General features: G+C 49.0%; 1 protein-coding gene across 1 annotated transcript in view; it reads right to left on the bottom strand.

Annotated features, from left to right (window-relative positions):
• Positions 1-23599, bottom strand: part of S6kII (Ribosomal protein S6 kinase II) — a 267682-nt gene that overhangs the window by 224985 nt on the left and 19098 nt on the right. The window contains exon 2 of the mRNA XM_069334420.1: positions 22704-22742. Coding sequence (XP_069190521.1) covers positions 22704-22742 — 39 coding nt within the window. The remainder of the gene's footprint in view (positions 1-22703; positions 22743-23599) is intronic.

Here is a 23599-nt window from a genome sequence, read left to right as displayed (position 1 = left end):
TCCACCATGGCAGCAGGACCATGCTATAGTGGTCTTGTCCACCATGACAGCAGGACCATGCCATAGTGGTCTTGTCCACCATGGCAGCAGGACCATGCCATAGTGGTCTTGTCCACCATGGCAGCAGGACCATGCCATAGTGGTCTTGTCCACCATGGCAGCAGGACCATGCCATAGTGGTCTTGTCCACCATGGCAGCGGGACCATGCCATAGTGGTCTTGTCCACCATGGCAGCAGGACCATGCCATAGTGGTCTTGTCCACCATGACAGCAGGACCATGCCATAGTGGTCTTGTCCACCATGGCAGCGGGACCATGCTATAGTGGTCCACCATGGCAGCAGGACCATGCTATAGTGGTCTTGTCCACCATGGCAGGAGGACCATGCCATAGTGGTCTTGTCCACCATGGCAGGAGGACCATGCCATAGTGGTCTTGTCCACCATGGCAGGAGGACCATGCCATAGTGGTCTTGTCCACCATGGCAGGAGGACCATGCCATAGTGGTCTTGTCCACCATGGCAGCAGGACCATGCTATAGTGGTCTTGTCCACCATGGCAGGAGGACCATGCCATCGTGGTCTTGTCCACCATGGCAGGAGGACCATGCCATAGTGGTCTTGTCCACCATGGCAGGAGGACCATGCCATAGTGGTCTTGTCCACCATGGCAGCAGGACCATACCATAGTGGTCTTGTCCACCATGGCAGCAGGACCATACCATAGTGGTCCCTGAGAGGGGCAGGAGCACACTGTTCTGGCCCAGTGTTGTCCACAGTAATGTGAACGCTGTGATTCCCTGAGTTTTGTGATCTTAGTTCTTAGCATTCGTTCAAAGATGTTTGTGATGTGTGATGTTAGTGCTATCGGTCTATAATTTTTTTGAGTCTGCTTTACTAATTCCTTCGTGAGGTGGCGCGACCTCTGATGTTTTATGTTAGTCAAGGATAACACCATTATCTGGCCTGCCTCTCCAAATGTTCAGGGCCAGTTTTTTGGTATTATTCTTTACGAATATACATTTTCAGGAATGAGGGCCTGGTGCACGGGCATGCTGTCTACGGCTACTTCAAAATCCAGTTGGGTTGGCAGCGTTGGTTATAGCGTGACATCTGAAATGTAAATTGATTTTGTTGTCACAGTCATGAAAAAATTCTATACAGCACATGCAAGAACCAGAACGACACGGCACCTTGAGATGATTTCGGGGCTTAGCGTCTCCGCGGCCCGGTCCTCGACCTAGTCAGACCACAAGTACTAGTTCATCCACACATCCACATACACCACGTAAATCCAAACAACCAACCAATCCAAACAGCTAACCACTTTTGCTGGGGCTGTTGCCCAAGATGGGGAGCACCCCCCCCCCTCAACCACCCCCCACCACCACACATCTCATCTCATCCACCACACCCCCTCCTACCCCCCACACCCCCCCCCCCTCCTACACACCACACACCCCTCCTACACCCCACACCCCCCCCTCCTACACCTCACACACCCCCCTCCTACACCCCACACACCCCTCCTACACCCCACACACCCCCCTCCTACACCCCACACCCCCCTCCTACACCCCACACCCCCCCCTCCTACACCCCACACACCCCTCCTACACCCCACACCCCCCCCTCCTACACCCCACACACCCCTCCTACACCCCACACACCCCCCTCCTATACCCCACACACCCCTCCTACACCCCACACCCCCCTCCTACACCCCACACCCCCCTCCTACACCCCACACCCCCCTCCTACACCCCCCCCTCCCCCCCCCCCCCCCGCCACGCCCACACTCGTGTCTCCAAACCAATAAAGAGGAATTACAGCTCCAGCTTCGTGACCATTAAAGCTGACAGCCTACCGGAAGTTGCCTGGCAACACCTAGTTCAGCAGTGACGGGAGGGGTCCTGTACAACAGTGACGGGAGGGGTCCTGTGCAACAGTGACGGGAGGGGTCCTGTACAACAGTGACCGGAGGGGTCCTGTACAACAGTGACGGGAGGGGTCCTGTACAACAGTGACCGGAGGGGTCCTGTGCAACAGAGACGGGAGGGGTCCTGTGCAACAGTGACGGGAGGGGTCCTGTACAACAGTGACCGGAGGGGTCCTGTACAACAGTGACGGGAGGGGTCCTGTACAACAGTGACGGGAGGGGTCCTGTACAACAGTGACGGGAGGGGTCCTGTGCAACAGTGACGGGAGGGGTCCTGTACAACAGTGACGGGAGGGGTCCTGTGCAACAGTGACGGGAGGGGTCCTGTACAACAGTGACGGGAGGGGTCCTGTGCAACAGTGACGGGAGGGGTCCTGTACAACAGTGACCGGAGGGGTCCTGTGCAACAGTGACGGGAGGGGTCCTGTACAACAGTGACCGGAGGGGTCCTGTGCAACAGTGAGGGGAGGGGTCCTGTACAACAGTGACCGGAGGGGTCCTGTGCAACAGTGACGGGAGGGGTCCTGTACAACAGTGACGGGAGGGGTCCTGTACAACAGTGACGGGAGGGGTCCTGTACAACAGTGACGGGAGGGGTCCTGTGCAACAGTGACGGGAGGGGTCCTGTGCAACAGTGACGGGAGGGGTCCTGTGCAACAGTGACGGGAGGGGTCCTGTGCAACAGTGACGGGAGGGGTCCTGTGCAACAGTGACGGGAGGGGTCCTGTGCAACAGTGACCGGAGGGGTCCTGTACAACAGTGACGGGAGGGGTCCTGTGCAACAGTGACGGGAGGGGTCCTGTACAACAGATGACCGGAGGGGTCCTGTTCAACAGTGACGGGAGGGGACCTGTACAACAGTGACGGGAGGGGACCTGTACAACAGTGACTTGCGGGGTCCTGTACAACAGTGACCGGCGGGGTCCTGCACAACAGTGACCGGCGGGGTCCTGTACAACAGTGACCGGAGGGGTCCTGTACAACAGTGACCGGCGGGGTCCTGTACAACAGTGACTTGCGGGGTCCTGTACAACAGTGACCGGCGGGGTCCTGTACAACAGTGACCGGCGGGGTCCTGTACAACAGTGACCGGCGGGGTCCTGTACAACAGTGACCGGAGGGGTCCTGTACAACAGTGACCGGCGGGGTCCTGTACAACAGTGACTTGCGGGGTCCTGTACAAGTGACCGGCGGGGTCCTGTACAACAGTGACCGGAGGGGTCCTGTACAACAGTGACCGGACTGTAGTCAAGACACCAAACCTGTCTCCTGAAGCCCACATAAAAAGTATTACGTCTGCGGCGTGTGCGAGGCTGGCTAACATCAGAACAACCTTCAGGAACCTGTGTAAGGAATCATTCAGAGCCTTGTATACCACATATGTAAGACCAATCCTGGAGTATGCGGCCCCAGCATGGAGCCCGTACCTTGTCAAGCACAAGACGAAGCTGGAAAACGTTCAGAGGTATGCCACTATGCTAGTCCCAGAACTAAGAGGCATGAGTTACGAGGAAAGGCTGCGGGAAATGCACCGCAGGACACTGGAAGACAGAAGAGTAAGGGAAGACATGATCACTACCTACAAAATTCTCAGGGGAATCGCCCGGGTAGATAAGGATAAACTGTTTAACACTGTTGGTATGCGAACAAGGGGACACAGGTGGAAACTGAGTACCCAAATGAGCCACAGAGACATTAGAAAGAACTTTTTCAGTGTCAGAGTAGTTAACAGGTGGAATGCATTAGGCAGTGATGTGGTGGAGGCTGACTCCATACACAGTTTCAAGTGTAGATATGATAGAGCCCAGTAGGCTCAGGAACCTGTACACCAGTTGATTGACGGTTGAGAGCCGGGACCAAAGAGCCAGAGCTCAACCCCCGCAAGCACAACTAGGTGAGAACACACACACAGGTTAGAACAGACCGTCGTCCTGTTCACAGAGAACTTACAGTAACCCTGTCGACCACAGTACATATACTGACATAATGGACCATTAGAAAAATAGAATTTGGTACTATTGAATTTGGACAAACCGGAAGAGGTTTGTACACGTTGCTAATATAACCTAACCTAACCACCCCAGGCCTATTACACGCCATCTGAGGCCTAATATAGTACACATGTGAGCTATAAGAGGCCTAGGAATATTTAAGTTCGGTTTAAACATTATTTTTTCCAGACTAATAAGTGAATAGTACCAAATTATACTATCTAAGTGTCCATTACGTCAATAAGTATACGATTACGCACATGGACAAAAACTACCTAACAGCCCCCCTAATTTGAGAAGGACCTGAGACAATAACTTACCGTTCTTGTTAAGTTCAAGTTGCTGTAGTTTTAAAAGCTATATAAAAGGCCGCTGGTGGTATCTTCAGACCCGCCACCCCCCCCCCCCCCCCACCACAAGGGCGACCTTCACAGCTCTACACAAACGACCCAACAATGTGGAGGTAATCACAGGGCCGGAAGCCAACAAGGTCGGCCGCCATGGGACCACCAATCACTACATCAATGTCAACCACCCCAGCACTTACCCTAGGTACAATCACCCCAGCACTTACCCCAGGTACAATCACCCCAGCACTTACCCCAGGTGCAATCACCCCAGCACTTACCCCAGGTACAATCACCCCAGCACTTACCCCAGGTACAATCACCCCAGCACTTACCCTGGTACAATCACCCCAGCACTGACCCTGGTACAATCACCCCAGCACTGACCCTGGTACAACCACCCCAGCACTGACCCTGGTACAATCACCCCAGCACTTACCCTGGTACAATCACCCCAGCACTTACCCTGGTACAATCACCCTAGCACTGACCCTGGTACAATCACCCCAGCACTGACCCTGGTACAATCACCCCAGCACTGACCCTGGTACAATCACCCCAGCACTGACCCAGGTACAATCACCCCAGCACTGACCCTGGTACAATCACCCCAGCACTGACCCTGGTACAATCACCCCAGCACTGACCCTGGTACAATCACCCCAGCACTGACCCTGGTACAATCACCCCAGCACTGACCCTGGTACAATCACCCCAGCACTGACCCTGGTACAATCACCCCAGCACTTACCCTGGTACAATCACCCCAGCACTGACCCTGGTACAATCACCCCAGCACTGACCCTGGTACAATCACCCCAGCACTGACCTTGGTACAATCACCCCAGCACTGACCCAGGTACAATCACCCCAGCACTGACCCTGGTACAACCACCCCAGCACTGACCCTGGTACAATCACCCCAGCACTGACCCAGGTACAACCACCCCAGCACTGACCCTGGTACAACCACCCCAGCACTGACCCTGGTACAATCACCCCAGCACTGACCCTGGTACAATCACCCCAGCACTGACCCAGGTACAAACTAGTACTCACCAACCAAGACCTAGAAAGCTCTACCAACAACCTGAGTTGTACGTTCGAAAAAACAACTAGAAAAACAACAATTGAAAATGTACGCTTATAACTAATGGAAATGGGCTTGAGTGTGCTAGTTAAGCCGAGGACTAAGCTGAGAGCTAAGCTGTGCACAGTTCTAAGCTAAGTGCACAGAGAGCCAAGCTAAGCACAGTTCACACGCTTCCGATGGAAACTGGAGTGGAAACTGCAGGGTTGTCCGGCAGGGGAGCCGGTCGGCCGAGCGGACAGCACACTGTACTTGTGATCCTGTGGTCCTGGGTTCGATCCCAGGCGCCGGCGAGAAACAATGGGCAGTTTCTTTCACCCTATGCCCCTGTTACCTAGCAGTAAAATAGGTACCTGGGTGTTAGTCAGCTGTCACGGGCTGCTTCCTGGGGGTGGAGGCCTGGTCGAGGACCGGGCCGCGGGGACACTAAAAAGCCCCGAAATCATCTCCAGATAACCTCAAGATTGTCACTGTGCAAACTGGTTGTATACAGCGGCCAGAACAAGCATTTATCAAACAATTCCGCAACCTGTCAAACCTGTTTATCTTCCCTTAACCATGGCGGCTTTGTTGACATATTAACCATTGTATGAGAGGTCGTACACAGACACACACACACATTGTATTCATATACTGCTGCTTAGTATATTTGTAGCCAGATAAACTTACATAAGTTTACATGACTCACAAGTCGAGCCTGGCCTCGGGCCGGGCTTGGGGAGTAGAAGAACTCCCAGAACCCCATCAACCAGGTATCAACCAGGTATGACCTTCTAAGTCATTCCCCTAGAAGGTGATGACCAAACCACAAGCTGGAGAAGCTACGACGTGTTGACCGTCTGTCTGAGTGTCTCAACATCAATGTCTGACGATGTCAACATTGTTCAGGTACTAATATAAACTAATCATTCAATACCTTCATAATAATGTTCACACCTTCGGTACTATCAGTCAACAGATCCTAGGGTTATCCTGCATCAACGTCTCTGGAGCATACCTGGAATATGCTCCAGATATGCTCTCCCAACACAGTTTATGCCACACTGGGGACACGGCTCTGTGAAGTTTCCAAACTCAAGCGTTAAATCAGTGTAAACAAACCCGGCATGATTAAGTCAAGATGTAGATGTTTCGCAAGTGGTTTGCAAGCACCGAGACTGAAGGTCACGTTATAACCAACAGAGCGCAGTGTGCCAGCAGCCAGCGGCGGGGCGTCGACGGGTCGTCTGGTCCCGCAGACTAAAGATAGCTCACAATGCTGGCGCCAAGTCTTAAACGAGTGCGTGATAACTGAAGACAGATTACCTTGGATAATCTTGGATATGTCGGGCCCCAAGCTGGCTATTGTACCCGGTGTTCGCATGATCGCCCACCCACAGCCACGCACGCGACGCACGCAATCATCCACGCACGCGACGCACGCAATCATCCACGCACGCATCATACCATAAACACAAACATGCACCAAAACCAACCACTCTAAAAACAAGACTTTAAATCATATTTAACAAACAAAACATGCAACACCTTACCTTGCCTTGGGTTTACCTTGCGTTAGTTTCGAGGGTCAACGTCCTCGCGGGCCGGTTCTTGACCAGGCCTCCTGGTTGGTGGCCTGGTCAAGCAGGCTGTTAGACTCGGCTGCTAGCAGCTTGACACATGAATTACAACCAGGTTAATGCCACTAAGTACTCCTTCACTACCATCACACCACCATACGGACCGTGAAATACCACTACCATACTCACCATACTACCATAAACCAACACCACACATTTTGGGGACCTGACAGCTGTGTGGACAGCGCTTCGGATTCATAGTCCTGACGTTCCGGGTTCGATCCCCGGCGGAGGCGGAAACAAATGGGCAGTTTCTGTCACCCTGATGCCCCTGTTACCTAGCAGTAAACAGGTACCTGGGAGTTAGACAGCTACTACGGGCTGCTCTTACTGCGGGGTGTGTGTAACAAAAAGGAGGCCTGGTCGAGGACCGGGCCGCGGGGACGCTAAGCCCCAAGATAACCTCAAGATAACCTCAAGATAACCACGGGACCCACCAACACGACAACGCTCCCACAGAGAGTCAACACCTGCCTCACTTGGGTGTCACAAGAGCAGCCTCGACAACGCTCCCACAGAGAGTCAACACCTGCCTCACTTGGGTGTCACAAGAGCAGCCTCGACAACGCTCCCCCAGAGAGTCAACACCTGCCTCACTTGGGTGTCACAAGAGCAGCCTCGACAACGCTCCCCCAGAGAGTCAACACCTGCCTCACTTGGGTGTCACAAGAGCAGCCTCGACAACGCTCCCCCAGAGAGTCAACACCTGCCTCACTTGGGTGTCACAAGAGCAGCCTCGACAACGCTCCCCCAGAGAGTCAACACCTGCCTCACTTGGGTGTCACAAGAGCAGCCTCGACAACGCTCCCCCAGAGAGTCAACACCTGCCTCACTTGGGTGTCACAAGAGCAGCCTCGACAACGCTCCCCCAGAGAGTCAACACCTGCCTCACTTGGGTGTCACAAGAGCAGCCTCGACAAACAGGAAGTGAACTGAACAAGACGGAAATAAGTTTGTATATTTTTTGCGAAATACTAAAGAGGATTTCCCTTTAGCGCACAATGGAACACCCCGAGGCTGCTACTCTATTATGTAGGCTTGGTACAGTGTTACTGGCGGGGAAGGGGGAGAGGGGGGGAGAGAGGAAGAGAGAGAGAGGAAGAGATGGAGAGAGAGAGAGAGAGAGAGAGAGAGAGAGAGAGAGAGAGAGAGAGAGAGAGAGAGAGAGAGAGAGAGAGAGAGAGAGAGAGAGAGAGATGAAGAGATGAAAAGAGAGAGAGAGAGAGAGAGATGAAGAGATGAAAAGAGAGAGAGAGAGAGAGAGATGAAGAGATGAAAAGAGAGAGAGAGAGAGAGAGAGAGAGAGAGAGATGAAGAGATGAAAAGAGAGAGAGAGAGAGAGAGAGAGAGAGATGAAAAGAGAGAGAGAGAGAGATGAAGAGATGAAAAGAGAGAGAGAGAGAGAGAGAGAGAGAGAGAGAGAGAGAGAGAGAGAGAGAGAGAGAGAGAGAGAGAGAATGATATCCATTTAATAACATCTTCAGTAGAAAGGTTGTGTGTGTGATACAAGCCCCAGGAGCCTTCTCTCTGTTCGTATCATGGAAGATATAATCATTTAGTAGACCAACCCGGCATCAGAGTGAAGACATGACGTCGACGTTTCGGTCCATCGTGGACCATCATCGGGTCGTGTGACAGGAGAGAGGAAGGGACAGCCAAATACATAAGGTAGTACAGTGAGAAGAAAGGTGAGGAGCAGGTAAGAGAATAATAAGAATAGAATGAAAATAAGAATAAAGTAAGAATAGGACGAGTGTAAGAATAAGATAAGAATAGGCTGAATGCAAGAATAACAGGAAAATGTAAGAATAATAAAGATAAGAATAAGGAGTAAGGGCCAAAGCTTGTCAGGTTACGCTTGTTAAGAACTGGACGAGCATGTCCAACAGCAACAAAGCCAGGACTCAGCGTCATGTTGGGTATGTTGCTGCCCAGTCAACAAGACGGCGTCTCTGTACAGAACAGGCAGCAAAGATTATTTTACAAGAACAATAATAATCCTATAATCTACAGGATAATTATAGTACCTAACATGACACAAGAAAGAACATTGTGTCTGGAGACTTAACACTTCTTTCGTGCTCCTTAAGTCTGTTGTTCAGTGTACGGCCAGTTTCACCAAACTATTGGAGAGGACAAGACCAACAGGAAATAAGAGTAGACACTAGTAGCATTGAAAGCTGCTGGTGTCTAGCTCCCTCTTCCAAGCTTCAGTACTTTACATTTACTAGAGTTAAACTCTAGCAGCCATTTGTTGGACCATTCCTTCAGTTTGTCCCGGGGTACCTTCTAGCCTCTGAATCCTCCTCATAATTCTCGCATCTACGTCATAAGTTTACTGGAATCAGTCTATTATCTCTGGAAGAGCGTTTACATATATGAGAAACAGGATAGGTCCAAGAATTGAATCCTGCGGAAGTCCACTAGTGACATCTCGCCACTCTGAGACCTCACCCCTCACGATAACTCGCTGTCTTCTGTTGCTCAGGTACTCCCTTATCAACTGAGTACCTTTCCTGTCACTTTTGCCTGAGTCAGTGAGAGAGAGCGAGTGCATTCCCTAAATTGTGCTTGCAGGGGGTGAGCTCTGCTCTTTCGGCCCGCCTGTCAACTGTCAATCAACTGTTTCTACTACTACTACTATTCCCCTCCCCCCCAGGAAGCAGCCCGTGACAACTGACTAACTCCCAGGTACCTATTTACTGCTAGGTAACAGGGGCATAGGGTGAAAGAAACTGCCCATCGTTTCTCGCCGGCGCCCAGGATCGAACCCGGGACCACAGGATCACGTGACCAGCGTGCTGTCCGCTCGGCCGCCGGCGCCTGTGTGTGTGCGTGTGTGAGATAAATATATGTAGTAGACATGATAGAGCAAAACAGGTCGGGGACGGGTACATTAGACAACCGACGGTTAGAGAGGCGGGGTCCAAGAGCTAACAACAGAATGGAACTGAAAGTTGAATTTATTCAAAAATGGAGGTAAAAACGGGCGCAGGAGTACATTTAATATTTGTTTCATAAATATATGATTGCACGAATCAGCGTTGAACTATCGCTACAAAAAATATGTATTCATATTTTCCTGCATATGCAATATTCAAATTTAGTCAGGCCCGAGCAATCAGTATTTGGGCCATCCTCACACGGGCTGGGTGATCCTCACATGGGCTGGGTGATCCTCACATGGGCTGGGTGATCCTTACATGGGCTGGATGATCCTCACATGGGCTGGGTGATCCTTACATGGGCTGGGTGATCCTCACATGGGCTGGGTGATCCTCACATGGGCTGGATGATCCTCATAATCCTCACATGAGTTAGGAAACATGTTTAATGCACTTCCGGTAGCTTTTTGAACAGGTTCAAATACTTTTTAGCAAGAGCCATAGCAACACTCAGATTGGTTGACGAGCAGAGGCCCGTGACCAATAGGTTTCAAGCGCCAGATCCCCTCCCCCCCCCCCCTTGCTTCAGCACCCTGACCAGGAACTCCCAAATCCTCTCACCACCCGTAGTCACTCATAGGCAAGTACTGATAGACAAGTACCGTATAAAGGCACTCATCAACCCCCCCCCCACAACACACTACCGTAATGTGAACACACAACAACTCACTCAAACGTGATGTACATCAATGATAAAATGCAGCAGGTCCGGTGGTCTAGTATTGGCTGGCAAGGACCAGGTGGAAGGTCCGCGCCCACCTCTCAGCACTCCTCGATTGTATCAGACTGTATCGTGCTTCAAGTTGGCAGATCACGTGCAGGATAATACAACCGAGCCAGTTGTATAATACAGCCGAGTGAGGGTTGGCGCGGTGTAGCCGTCCTCGGCCCCCAGCGACCATCTATACACACCCTAACCCAACCACACAAGTGCTGCCGGGTGGTGGTTGTTATAGATATATCTACTCGGAACAAGTTCCAAGTAGCACGGGCTATGGTGAGCCCGTAGTGGACTTACCTGGCACAGGAGCGATGCTGTGAATCTGCTGCCGGGTAACTATGGCTACATAATACTGTGTAAACATTGACCACTACTCTACCTTAGCCCCTCTCGCCTCCTACTCACCTGCAAGGAGAAACAACACTTTAATTAACATGTATAACCACACTGACACACTCAGGATATTTAGACAACAATGTGACCCTCAACCCAACTAATATTCCAGTCACCTGCAACCCGTCCTCGTCCATTCCATCCAGCGGTCGACCCCACAGACGCATCCATAAATTTTTACATGCTGTTCATTCAAAACGGAAATTTTCTCAAATATAAATTAATATTATAATATATTAGCATATTGTGCATATATAGGCATAAGTTAGGTTAGCTTAGGTGTTTAGGTTTGGATGGCGACTGTTTATATTTGTAGTACGTGGGTGAAGCATTTACAGCGTTGTGGTTCGAACACAATTCATCAGTGAAGCACTTGTTCCGGAAGTGTTCGAACATCAGCAGTTGAGAGTCGCAGCCCGTCCTCTAAACAAAGACCCAAAAGTGATTCCATCCACCCGCCAAACCCCCTCTTTATGAATAAAAAACTGTTTACACACGACTTACAACTGATTGCGTTCGAACACTTCCGGAACAAGTGCTTCACTGACGAATTTTGCTCGAACCACAACGCTGTAAATGCTTCACCCACGTACTACAAATACAAATAACCACCAACAGAACCTAAACACCTAACCTAACCTAAGACTATATATGCACAATATACTAATATATCATAATGTTAATTCATATTTGAGAAAAGTCCCGTTTTCAATGAACAGCATTTAAACATTTATGAATGCGTCTGTGGGGGTCGACCGCTGGATGGAATGGACTCGAGTCGAAGACGGGTTGGAGAGTCGTGTGTAAACCGTTTTTCATTCATAAACAGCTGGGGTTAAAACAACCGTTTTAACCCTGTCGTAGCTCAGTCGATTAAGGCAGTGTCTGGGATGCTCCCGGATGCAGGTTCGAATCCTCGTCACGGCCCTTGTGGATTTGTCAGCCCGTCCTCCAAACAAAGATCCAAAAGTGATTCCATGCACCCGCCAAACCCCCTGTTTATGAATGAAAAGCGGTTTACACACGACTCACAACTGCTGACGTTCGAACACTTCCGGAACAAGTGCTTCACTGACGAATTTTGTTCGAACCACAACGCTATAAATGCTTCACCCACGTACTACAAATACAAATAATCGCCAACAGAGCCTAAACACCTAACCTAACCTATCCTATGCTTATATATACACAACATGCTAATATATTATAATATTAATTTATACTTGAGAAAATTCCTGTTTTGAATGAACAGCATGTAAAAAATTATGAATGCGTCTGTGGGGTCGACCGCTGAATGTAATGGACTTGAGTCGAGGACGGGTTGCACCAGGGCACTAGGAGACTCGAACCCTGGACCTCGTGCATGTGAGCCGAAGCTCACCCCGGAGTTTATATACCCAAACTAACATATTCGTCCGTGTAGTTCTATTAAACAACCACTTTAGTACACAAGTGACTCATTTAGTAGTGACTGACAAGTCCATCTCTTGCAAATTGTGTATACAGTAAACCTAGGTCATAAAAGTATTTGTGTGTACGTCTGATACCATACTACTTGTGAAGGAGGAAATGTATATGTATATCTCTCAGAATGTTCGGTAATATGTTTATTGTTTGAGATGTGTGTATATGTATTAACTCGATGTACTGAACGGGGTGAGAATAGCTTGAGCTACCTCATCCTTTTGTGTGTATTTTACCTCAATAAACTTATTTCAATTTCAATTCACAAGTCCATGTCACAAAACTTTCAAAGCGTTATACGACTAAGAGTACTGGGAAGACGGGACACCACGAGCGTAGCTCTCATCCTGTAACTACACTTAGGTAATTACTGATTTCCGAGCGTAACCGAGCACTGGGCCCACCTGTGTCCCAGGCTTATAAAGTTCACACAATACTTAATAACCACAATGGATTTACCAAATCCTTTCCTCAGATTTAAGCTGATTCTGGGATTAAAAGGTCACATATTTAAGAAAACCTGTGACATTAATCTTAATGGCGGAAATTACTTGAAAAATGTCTCCGAATTTCCCCGGTTGATGACTTAAGAGTTTATTCAAGTTATGGGTTCACGAGGGACGAGGGTCCAGGAGCTAGAACCTGCTTGGTCACGCGTGTGGGGTACAGTGCACAGCCTCTCGCTTGACACCATCTGACGTTGTTGTTAAGATTCGCTACTCGGAAGAAAAGTTCCAAGTAGCACGGGCTATGGTGAGCCCGTAAACTGCCTTACCATCTGACACACAGGAATCGCCTCCACACTATTTAAACTGATTCTTAAGCTTAAGACAAATCAATAAGTTAATTCAAGCTGAAATAATTGTATTGTATACAACTGTTATGACAACACTATCCAAATTCAACTAGTCTATCCTAGTGTGCCCACAGAAAACGATACCACATGTGCGCACCACAGAAAATGGAGTTAAACTATACTTGTACGGGTAACTAAGAAGTTACCGGAACAGCAATTTAATAATTCATTCTGTCGGGGGAGAGGCAAACAGTTCATATATACACGAGATGTTAGGCTTATATCGAGGTCCCTCCCTTCCGGGTCTTTTTTTTTGCAGGGAAATTCCTGCGCGGGCCCTAAGCCTCGGGCTGGCCCACTGGGCGGGCCCTAAGCCTCGGGCTGGCCCACTGGGCGGGCCCTATGCCTCGGGCTGGCCCACTGGGCGGGCCCTAAGCCTCGGGCTGGCCCACTGGGCGGGCCCTAAGCCTCGGGCTGGCCCACTGGGCGGGCCCTAAGCCTCGGGCTGACCCACTGGGCGGGCCCCAAGTGTTAGATAATGGTCCAGTGGTGAACAAATCCACAAGGGCCGTGACGAGGATTCGAACCTGCGTCCGGGAGCATCCCAGACACTGCCTTAATCCACTGAGCTACGACAGGGTTAATAACTGTATTACCGGGATCCTTAAGAAGTATGTAAATCACTTGCGATGTATTATCTTTAATGCACGTTTAACATGACGTTTCACAAGTCTGTGTAGATATTGTGCTTATCCTTCAAATGGTACATGATCAAGCAGACTCGTACATCAGGCTGCGAGCAACCGCTTCGAAGAGCCTGGTTGACCAGATCACCAACCAGGAGGTCCTACTCGGAGAGTGGGCCGCAGGGACGTTGATCCTGGGGATCTTGAGACAGTAATGGTAAACTGTATGTATAGTGAGCACAGTCACTTCTCTCCAGTCACAGTTATGACCTCGGCGGCACCGTTGTCAATGGTCTAAAACAAAGAATATATTACAATGACAAGATGTAGTAGCCAAGTAACCTTATGATGACATTATCGGTGGTCGTGGTTACTCTGCAGTAGTCTACTGTACCTTTGGAACACCTTGTCCTTCACTGACCTCCACATTACTGGCTACTCAGGCAAGGGCTCTATATATAGCGCTTACCAACTACCATTGTTAAACATTCAACCCCGCTCCTGTGCCAGGTAAGTCCACCACGGGCTCACCATAGCCCGTGCTACTTGGAACTTGTTCCGAGTAGCTGAATCTATAACAACAACTACCACCATTGTTAAGGCAGTCTAACATAACTCCTCCAAGATCACGAGGCTCTCCAAGTACTCCTCTCCTACGAGTACACCTCTCGAACCTGAGTGCAGGTAAACCACAGGAACAACACTTTAATCACTAAAATAATTGAACATTAAAGTACGCTTTAAGTATCAACTAATTATTAAAATGTTCACATTAAAGGAAATTCTATAAAGCCACTTAAGTATTAGACCCTCGAGAGTGACCTGCAGGCCCAAGAGTGACCTGCAGGCCTGGGAGTGACCTGCAGGCCCAAGAGTGACCTGCAGCCCCAAGAGTGACCTGCAGGCCTGGGAGTGACCTGCAGGCCCGGGAGTGACCTGCAGGCCCAAGAGTGACCTGCAGGCCCAAGAGTGACCTGCAGGCCTGGGAGTGACCTGCAGGCCCAAGAGTGACCTGCAGCCCCAAGAGTGACCTGCAGGCCTGGGAGTGACCTGCAGGCCCGGGAGTGACCTGCAGGCCCAAGAGTGACCTGCAGGCCCAAGAGTGACCTGCAGGCCCAAGAGTGACCTGCAGGCCCAAGAGTGACCTGCAGGCCCAAGAGTGACCTGCAGGCCCAAGAGTGACCTGCAGGCCCAAGAGTGACCTGCAGGCCTGGGAGTGACCTGCAGGCCTGGGAGTGACCTGCAGGCCCAAGAGTGACCTGCAGGCCTGGGAGTGACCTGCAGGCCCAGGTGTGCACTAATCGACTCGCCTCTTCCCTCCAATAGTACCCCAACGGCTAAAATATGATGTACTATAAATCTTGAGGCAGGGTCGTTTTCTATTCGTCGGTCCTCGCTTAAATTAGGACAATATAGTACATTATAATTATTCTATTTGTGTGGCGTTGTGACAAGTGTAGGGGCCGGGGTGCTCGTCCTTGGGCCGGGGTGCTCGTCCTTGGGCCGGGGTGCTCGTCCTTGGGCCGGGGTGCTCGTCCTTGGGCCGGGGTGCTCGTCCTTGGGCCGGGGTGCTCGTCCTTGGGCCGGGGTGCCCGTCCTTGGGCCGGGGTGCTCGTCCTTGGGCAAGACTAGAGCTAAGCTCACCGCTCAGGGGCCACATTCACGACAGCACTTACGAACCTGTACATCTTTTCTCAATCTTTGGCGACTTTGTTTACAATTATTAAACAGTTAATGAGCTACGAAGCACCAGGAGGCTGTTTATAACAATAACAACAGTTGATTGGCAAGTTTTCATGCTTGTAAACTGTTTAATAAATGTAACCAAAGCCGTCAAACATTGAGAAAAGATGTACACGTTCGTAAGTGCTTTCGTGAATCTGGCCCCAGGTTTGTTGGAGCCAAGTCCGTGTAATCTGGCGCCATTTATATTGAAGATAACGGAACATATTTCACCCAACTTCGATGAGGTGCTTGCCCCAACGTTTTATTGTTACTAGAAATAAAGCTTGGCTAGCATAATTATTTTGAAATTATTTTTTTAATGAGGATAGTTGAATGAAAGTAGATAAAATGAAGACCAACTTGTCTCCTAAATTACAACCTTCAGTATTTTTTCTATAGTTTCCGCTTCCATTTTCTGTCGCCCAGACCTCTGATGCGTCTTACCTATTTTCTTTGACCAACATTGAAGGAGAAACTTCGTTATTCCGCTCAACTCGAGTCAAACCATAAATATAGTAATACAAGACGCTAATCTACCTTCATATAATTTTAAAAGTAACAACGATCGCTCTTGTATTACAAAAAAGGGACTACAACAAAATTTGTGCCCATGAACCAAGATGGGGCTGAAAATATACAATGATAATAGTGTTCAGTGAGAATCCACAAGGTCTTCTCTGAGTACTCCTTATTTTCTTCTTCGAGGCTGTGGGTCCCTACACCTGCACCAGAGGTTAGGTGACCTTGAACCAGTCACCCTTCAGTACTCACCTAGTTGTGTTTGCGGGGGGGGGGGGGTTGAGTTCTGGCTCTTTACATGGGTGTTAATTAAGGACGTACTATTCTACAACCTTCTTGAGGTGATTTCGGGGCTTAGCGTTCCCGAGGCCCGGTCCTCGACCAGGCCTCCTTTTTGTTACACACCCCCAGGAAGCAGCCCGTAGCAGCTATCTAACTCCCAGGTACCTATTTACTGCTAGGTAACAGGGGCATCAGCGTGAAAGAAACTTTTTGCCCATTTGTTTAACTTTTTGCCCATTTGTTTTGCAAATTTAATAAGTCAATATTGACTTATTAAATATGTGCATAGGTGACATACTTAACATAATAGATACCCTTAAAAAGATTCATAGAAAACACCGACCTTACCTAACCTTGTTAGTATCTTAAGATAAGCATCTTATTGCTTCGTAATTACAATTATTACCTAACCTATAATAGGTATAGGTTAAGTAATAATTGTAATTACGAAGCAATAAGATGCTTATCTTAAGATACTAACAAGGTTAGGTAAGGTCGGTGTTTTCTATGAATCTTTTTAAGGGTATCTATTATGTTTAGTATATCACCTATGCACGTAGTTAATAAGTCAATATTGACTTTACGAATTTGCGAGAACGGGTTGCTGTCTCCGCCTCCACCGGGGATCGAACCCGGAACCTCAGGACTACGAACCCGAAGCGCTGTCCACTCAGCTGTCAGGCGCCCTTGTACACAGTTGTCACCATATCTCACAGTTAATGTTTCACTTATAATACCAAGATATATAATCTATTTTACGAAAGAAGTACAGTTGATTTTAATCTTGAAATGAAACAGACATAACAAGAATTTAATATTATCTAAAGGACATGAGAGTATTAATAATAGTTTATTATTAAAACATAACTTGAGGTGGTTCCTCAAGGTTCCAGGAACCCGTCAGTCCCAGCGGCCCGGTCTCTGAATAGGCTTCCTGGTTGACCTCGTCAACCAGACTGTTCAACCCAGTCATCAAAAACCAGGAATAACAATGGCCTAACAACCGACCACTGGGGAATGCCACTTGTTACACAAAGTTCCGATGCACTTCCTTCAAGGTTTACCCTCAGTTTACTGCAAACCAAATTTCCTGAAATCTTAATTCACATCCGGAAGTGCTGGATCAACCGGCTGTAATGGGCACATGGGCCGGTGGACTTTCTTAAGCACGATGATTTCACCAAAATCCACGTTGCAAAGATTATAATTGTTGACAAAATGTTATAAACCTATTGCCCTTCTCCAGCTGTTGCTGCGATAAGAATATCAACTATTCACAACGAGTTCGTTACTATTGTTTACACTAATGCGTTTCTTATCCAAAGTGTATCCAATGTTCTTGTAAAAGGTGTTGGCAAGGTATTCGTCACCTCCGTGTTAACAGTTGGTTAGAGGTGGTGTTAGGGGCTGACTGAAAGAGGAGGAGGACGTCGCACCTCTTCCGGGGAGCTGTCCTCTTGGACTAATATGGCCCTCTAGCCTCTCACCCTCTGACACCCCGACACCCCCAAACGCCGACACCCCGACACACGCCCCGACACGCCGACACCCCGACACACGCCGACACCCCGACACACGCCGACACCCCATGTCAGTAGTGTGGGGGTGTGAGAGGAACCTGCTCTGATGATACGTCTCTCGGGGCTTGGCATCTTCTTTTGTTAATTACTTACGTACTCTCCTGTCTAATACCTGCAGGATGTGTGGACTGTGGAGGAGCAAGGCTTAAGTATTACGGCACTTTATAGGTAGGTGGGTGGGTGGGTGTGTGTGTGTGTGTGTGTGTGTGTGTGTATGTGTGTGTATGTGTGTGTATGTGTGTGTGTGTGTGTGTGTGTGTGTGTGTGTGTGTGTGTGTGTGTGTGTGTGTGTGTGTGTGTGTGTGTGTGTGTGTGTGTGTGTGTGTGTTATACATTCACTGCTCATCCACCAGTCCTTCACAACCGTTACCACAACACCTTTTCCAGCATGAATGGAAGAGGTGTTTACGTTCCGTTAGTTTTAATCTTTGAAGAAGGTGAGCGAAGGAGCACACTTAAGAGATATGCTCAAACGTTTTGACTTATGTGTAAAATGATTTTCATTCATAAGCAAGGAATTATCAGGGGAAAGCGCCAAGCCATTACGACTATATAGCACTGGGAAGGGGTCAGGATAAGGATTTGGGATGGGACGGGGGCAAAGGAATGGTGCCCAACCACTTGTGGACGGTCGGGGATTGAACGTTGACCTGCATGACGCTAGACTTTGCTCTACCGTCCAGCCCAAGTGGTTGGGTTTTTAATTCATAAACAGCTGGGCGGCTTTGTTGGCGGGGGCCGGCTGTGGCGGGGGCCGGCTGTACTGATATTTCTCCAACCACTACACAATGCCATACACCCACACCCCCTCCCCCCCTCTTACTCCTCCATTCATTCACAACCAGGCCTCAGGACCCCCCCCCCCCCCCCCCACTGGACCAACACGTTCCCCCTCCCCACTTTCACGCTCGCAGCCGCACTGATCAATACGATAATTGCTGCAACATTCAACACTTGTTTAAGGGTATGATAACCATCCTACACCCGCTTGTACTCACCTACACCAGCATCAAGTGTACCTAGTGGTTAACTGGCGAGAGCGCTAAAATTAGGTTCCCGGCGGTGCTTGGTACCTGGTTGATGGGGTTCTGGGAGTTCTTCTACTCCCCAAGCCCGGCCCGAGGCCAGGCGCGACGTGTGAGAGTTTGGTCCACCAGGCTGTTGCTTGGAGCGGCCCGCAGGCCCACATACCCACCACAGCCCGGTTGGTCCGGCACTCCTTGAAGGAAACAATCTAGGTTCCTCTTGAAGATGTCCACGATTGTTCCGGCAATATTTCTTTGTTTATTTCTAATACTCGCTGGGAGGATGTTGAACAACCGCGGACCTCTGATGTTTATACAGTGTTCTCTGATTGTGCCTATGGCACCTCTGCTCTTCACTGGTTCTATTCTGCATTTTCTTCCATATCGTTCACTCCAGTACGTTGTTATTTTACTGTGTAGATTTGGTACTTGGCCCTCCAGTATCTTCCAGGTGTATATTATTTGGTATCTCTCTCGTCTCCTTTCTAGTGACTACAATTGGAGAGTTTCAGACGATTCCAATAATTTAGGTGCTTTATCGCGTCTGTGTGTGCCGTATATGTTCTATGTATTCCCTCTATTTCAGCAATCTCTCCTGCTCTGAAGGGAGAAGTGAGTACTGAGCAGTACTCAAGACGGGACAACACAAGTGACTTGAAGAGTACAACCACTGTGATGGGATCCCTGGATTTGAAAGGTCTCGTAATCCATCATTTTTCTGGCTGACGCAATATTTGCTTGGTTATGCTCCCTAAACGTTAGGTCGTCAGACATCATTATTACCAAATCCTTGACATGTTGATTTCCTACTATGGGCAGATTTAATTTTGTTTTGTACCCTGTATTATGTTTAAGATCCTCATTTTTACCGTCCCTGAGTACATGGAATTTATCACTGTTAAAATCATGTTATTTTCTGCTGCCCAATCGAAAAATTAATTAATATGTGCTTGTAGTTTTTCAATGTCTCCAAAAAAGGTAATTTTCATGCTGATTTTTGTGTCATTTACAAAGGATGATACGAAGCTGAGACTTATATTTGAGTCTATATCTGATATGAGAATAAGGAAAAGCAGTGGTGCAAGGACTGTACCCTGAGGTACAGAGCTTTTAACTGCGCTCGGACTAGATTTTGTGCGATTGACTGTTACTCTTTGTGTTCTGTTCGACAGGAAACTGAGTATCCAGCGTCATACTTTACCACCTATTCCCATTTACCTCATTTTGTGTGCTATCACTCTATCTTGAGGTTATCTTGAGATGATTTCGGGGCTTAGCGTCCCCGCGCCCCGGTCCTCGACCAGGCCTCCTTTTTGTTACCCCCCCCCCCCAGGAAGCAGCCCGTAGCAGCTGTCTAAGTCCCAGGAACCTATTTACTGCTAGGTAACAGGGGCATTAGGATGAAAGAAACATTTTGCCCCTTTGTCTCCGCCTCCACCGGGGATCGAACCCGGAACCTCAGGACTACGAATCCGAAGCGCTGTCCACCCAGCTGTCAGGCGCCCTCCATGGTCACATTTATCGAAAGCCTTTGCGAAATCCGTGTATGCCACATCTGCAACAGCCTGGTAGACCAGACGACCAACCAGGAGGCCTGGTCAGAAACCGGGCCGCGGGGCTGTTGATCCCCGGAAGCTACACAATGTAGGTATCCACATTATCGACTTGAAATGGTCTCTTCCCCCACCTTTCCTAACCTCTCAGCTTCCATATTCCACCAATCCAGACCTCGTGGCACTTAAAACCCAGACCTCGGGGCACTTAAAACCCCGACCTCGTGGCACTTAAAACCCAGACCTCGTGGCACTTAAAACCCAGACCTCGTGGCACTTAAAACCCAGACCTCGTGGCACTTAAAACCCAGACCTCGTGGCACTTAATTCCCAGGATCGTGGGTGACAGGCTTAGGTAATTACACCTTGGGAATGCTGTGAGGCGCCGACCAGGCGCGGAAGAATTGTCTTGGGAATTCGATTAGACGAGCGGACACGGCTGGCTAAAAGGCCTACGGGCTCACCATACCCCGTGCTACTTGGAACTTTATGTTCCAGGTAGCGAATCTTTAACAACAACATAGTGAAGGATACTGTTACTGCTTTTCTAGATTGAGTCATTAAGCGCCACACGAACAACACTGACCACGTTTCGGTCCCTCCTGAAGCCATATCAGGCACCTAACGTGGTGAGTGCCCTAGACGGGCCGAAAGGGTGACAGTCCAAAGGTGCCAAGGGTCCAGGATGGACGGAAACGCTTCATTAAATAGCCCCGAGGCTCCTAGAGTATGTGATCCAAAGGTGACGTCGTCAGACGAAGATTACCTTCCTCGTCCCACCAATATTGGCTTCCACACACCAACAAACACACATTCCCACCGATATATAGCTTCGACGCCACTATGTTGACTTCAACTTCCACAACACACTCCATCGTCTCAATCATTTTGGATTCCACCATCAACAGCCCCTCAACTCTAGGAATTCAAACGGTAGATTGCCACAGCCCTGGGGCCAGATTCACGAAACAACTTACGCAAACACTTACGAACCTGTACATCTTTTCTCAATCTTTGGCGGCTTTGTTTACAATTATTAAATAGTTAATGAGCTCCGAAGCACCAGGAGGCTGTTTATAACAATAACAACAGTTGAATGGGAAGTTTTCATGCTTGTAAATGGTTTAATAAATGTAAACAAAACCGTCAAAGATTGAGGAAAGATGTACACGTTCGTAAGAGGTTGCGTAAGTGCTTTCGTGAATCTGGCCCCTGGGCGCTGTGGACACGTTAGGGTGGGGACGGGTTGTCTAACTGCTACAGTAGCCAGAGTGTCCAGGCTACCTACTACAGTAGCCAGTGTGTCCAGGCTACACACCCGTTACAGCGTAGACCTCTGTACTACAGGATCTGCCCCACTTAAGACTTATAAGATCACAACAGTTGATACCTGTTAATAGACAACGGTATAACATCTATGTCGTCTGTGTTTGAGTCATGAGCAGGGAGGATTGATTGGGCGCCAATCCCTAATTACTGCCCTCTGCTCATCCAGCAGTAATTGGGGATCTGGTTGTAAACAAATTTGCGGGTCGTGTTCAGGGGAAAATGGGTAAAAATTACCCTGGAAGGGAGATCTTTCAGCCTGGCAACAGGAGGCAGCAGTCGTCTGCTCCTGTAGTGACCATTGTCAAGAACATAAAGAACGTGTTGTTCTATCGTGTTATCCAAGTTCTTCGTGTGCTAAGCTGATATTACGGAACAATTGATTGACAGTCTCCGTGGTGTAGTGGTAAGACACTCGCCTGGCGTTCCGCGAGCGCTGTCATGGGTTCGTATCCTGGCCGGGGAGGATTTACTGGGCGCAAATCCTTAACTGTAGCCTCTGTTTAACGCAACAGTAAAATGTGTACTTGGTTGTAACAACGATTCTTCGCGGCAGGGGATCGTATTCCAGGGACCATAGGATTAAGGACCTGCCCGAAACGCTACGCGTACTAGTGGCTCTTCAAGAATGTAACAACTCTTGTATATATCTTAAAAAAAAAAAAAAAAAAAAAAAAAAGGAACCCGCTACTGGCTACTCACATCCTCATCGACGGCCATATCCTCCGTGCTGCTTCGACCCTGCAAAGACAACAAAAACACACTTTACTAAACAAATACAAGATACTGCTACACACATGAATGCAAACTGGTGTTGATCAGAATTATCTGAGTGGACTGATTAACCTATCAGATGGACACTGGTGGTATGAGGTTAGTCACCCTACGTTAGTTACCTTACACGGAGCCGGTCGGCCGAGCGGACAGCACGCTGGACTTGTGATCCTGGGTTCGATCCCAGGCGCCGGCGAGAAACAATGGGCAGAGTTTCTTTCACCCTATGCCCCTGTTACCTAGCATTAAAATAGGTACCTGGGTGTTAGTCAGCTGTCACGGGCTGCTTCCTGGGGGGTGGAGGCCTGGTCGAGGACCGGGCCGCGGGGACACTAAAAAAGTCCCGAAATCATCTCAAGATAATCCTTAGTTTGGTCTATCTTGCCTGCCTCTCCATCCTGGTTAGTTCCGTGTCTCCATCTGTCTGTCTGTCTGTCTGTCCCACCACCCGTCAGCGGTGACGCCCGTACACTTCCCTCTCCCTGTGAGAAGCCTCGCGTCTAACCAACCATTGCTTCACCTTAACAACATGTTTGCAATTAGCTTAATTACAAGATTTTTCAAGGATTCTAATTACATTTAAGCAAGAGTAGAGCGACAGGAGCAGGCACGCCAAGACAACCATTACAGGCACACTAAGAGCCTAGTGGCCGTCTTACCAGGGGACACTTATAGCCAGGCAAGGCTCACATCATGTACAACTCTTGCGCAAAAAGCTTTATATAGCATTGTCAAGCCTAAAACATGGTATCCGATTACACAACACTGCAGCTTTAAACCATTTTAGTCTTGTCTGTCGAGCTGCCTAATTATACGGGCTGCTG

This window comes from Procambarus clarkii, chromosome 31, assembly GCF_040958095.1.
Source record: "Procambarus clarkii isolate CNS0578487 chromosome 31, FALCON_Pclarkii_2.0, whole genome shotgun sequence".
In the NCBI taxonomy this organism is placed as follows: domain Eukaryota; kingdom Metazoa; phylum Arthropoda; class Malacostraca; order Decapoda; family Cambaridae; genus Procambarus; species Procambarus clarkii.
This window is presented reverse-complemented; position numbering and strand designations above follow the sequence as displayed.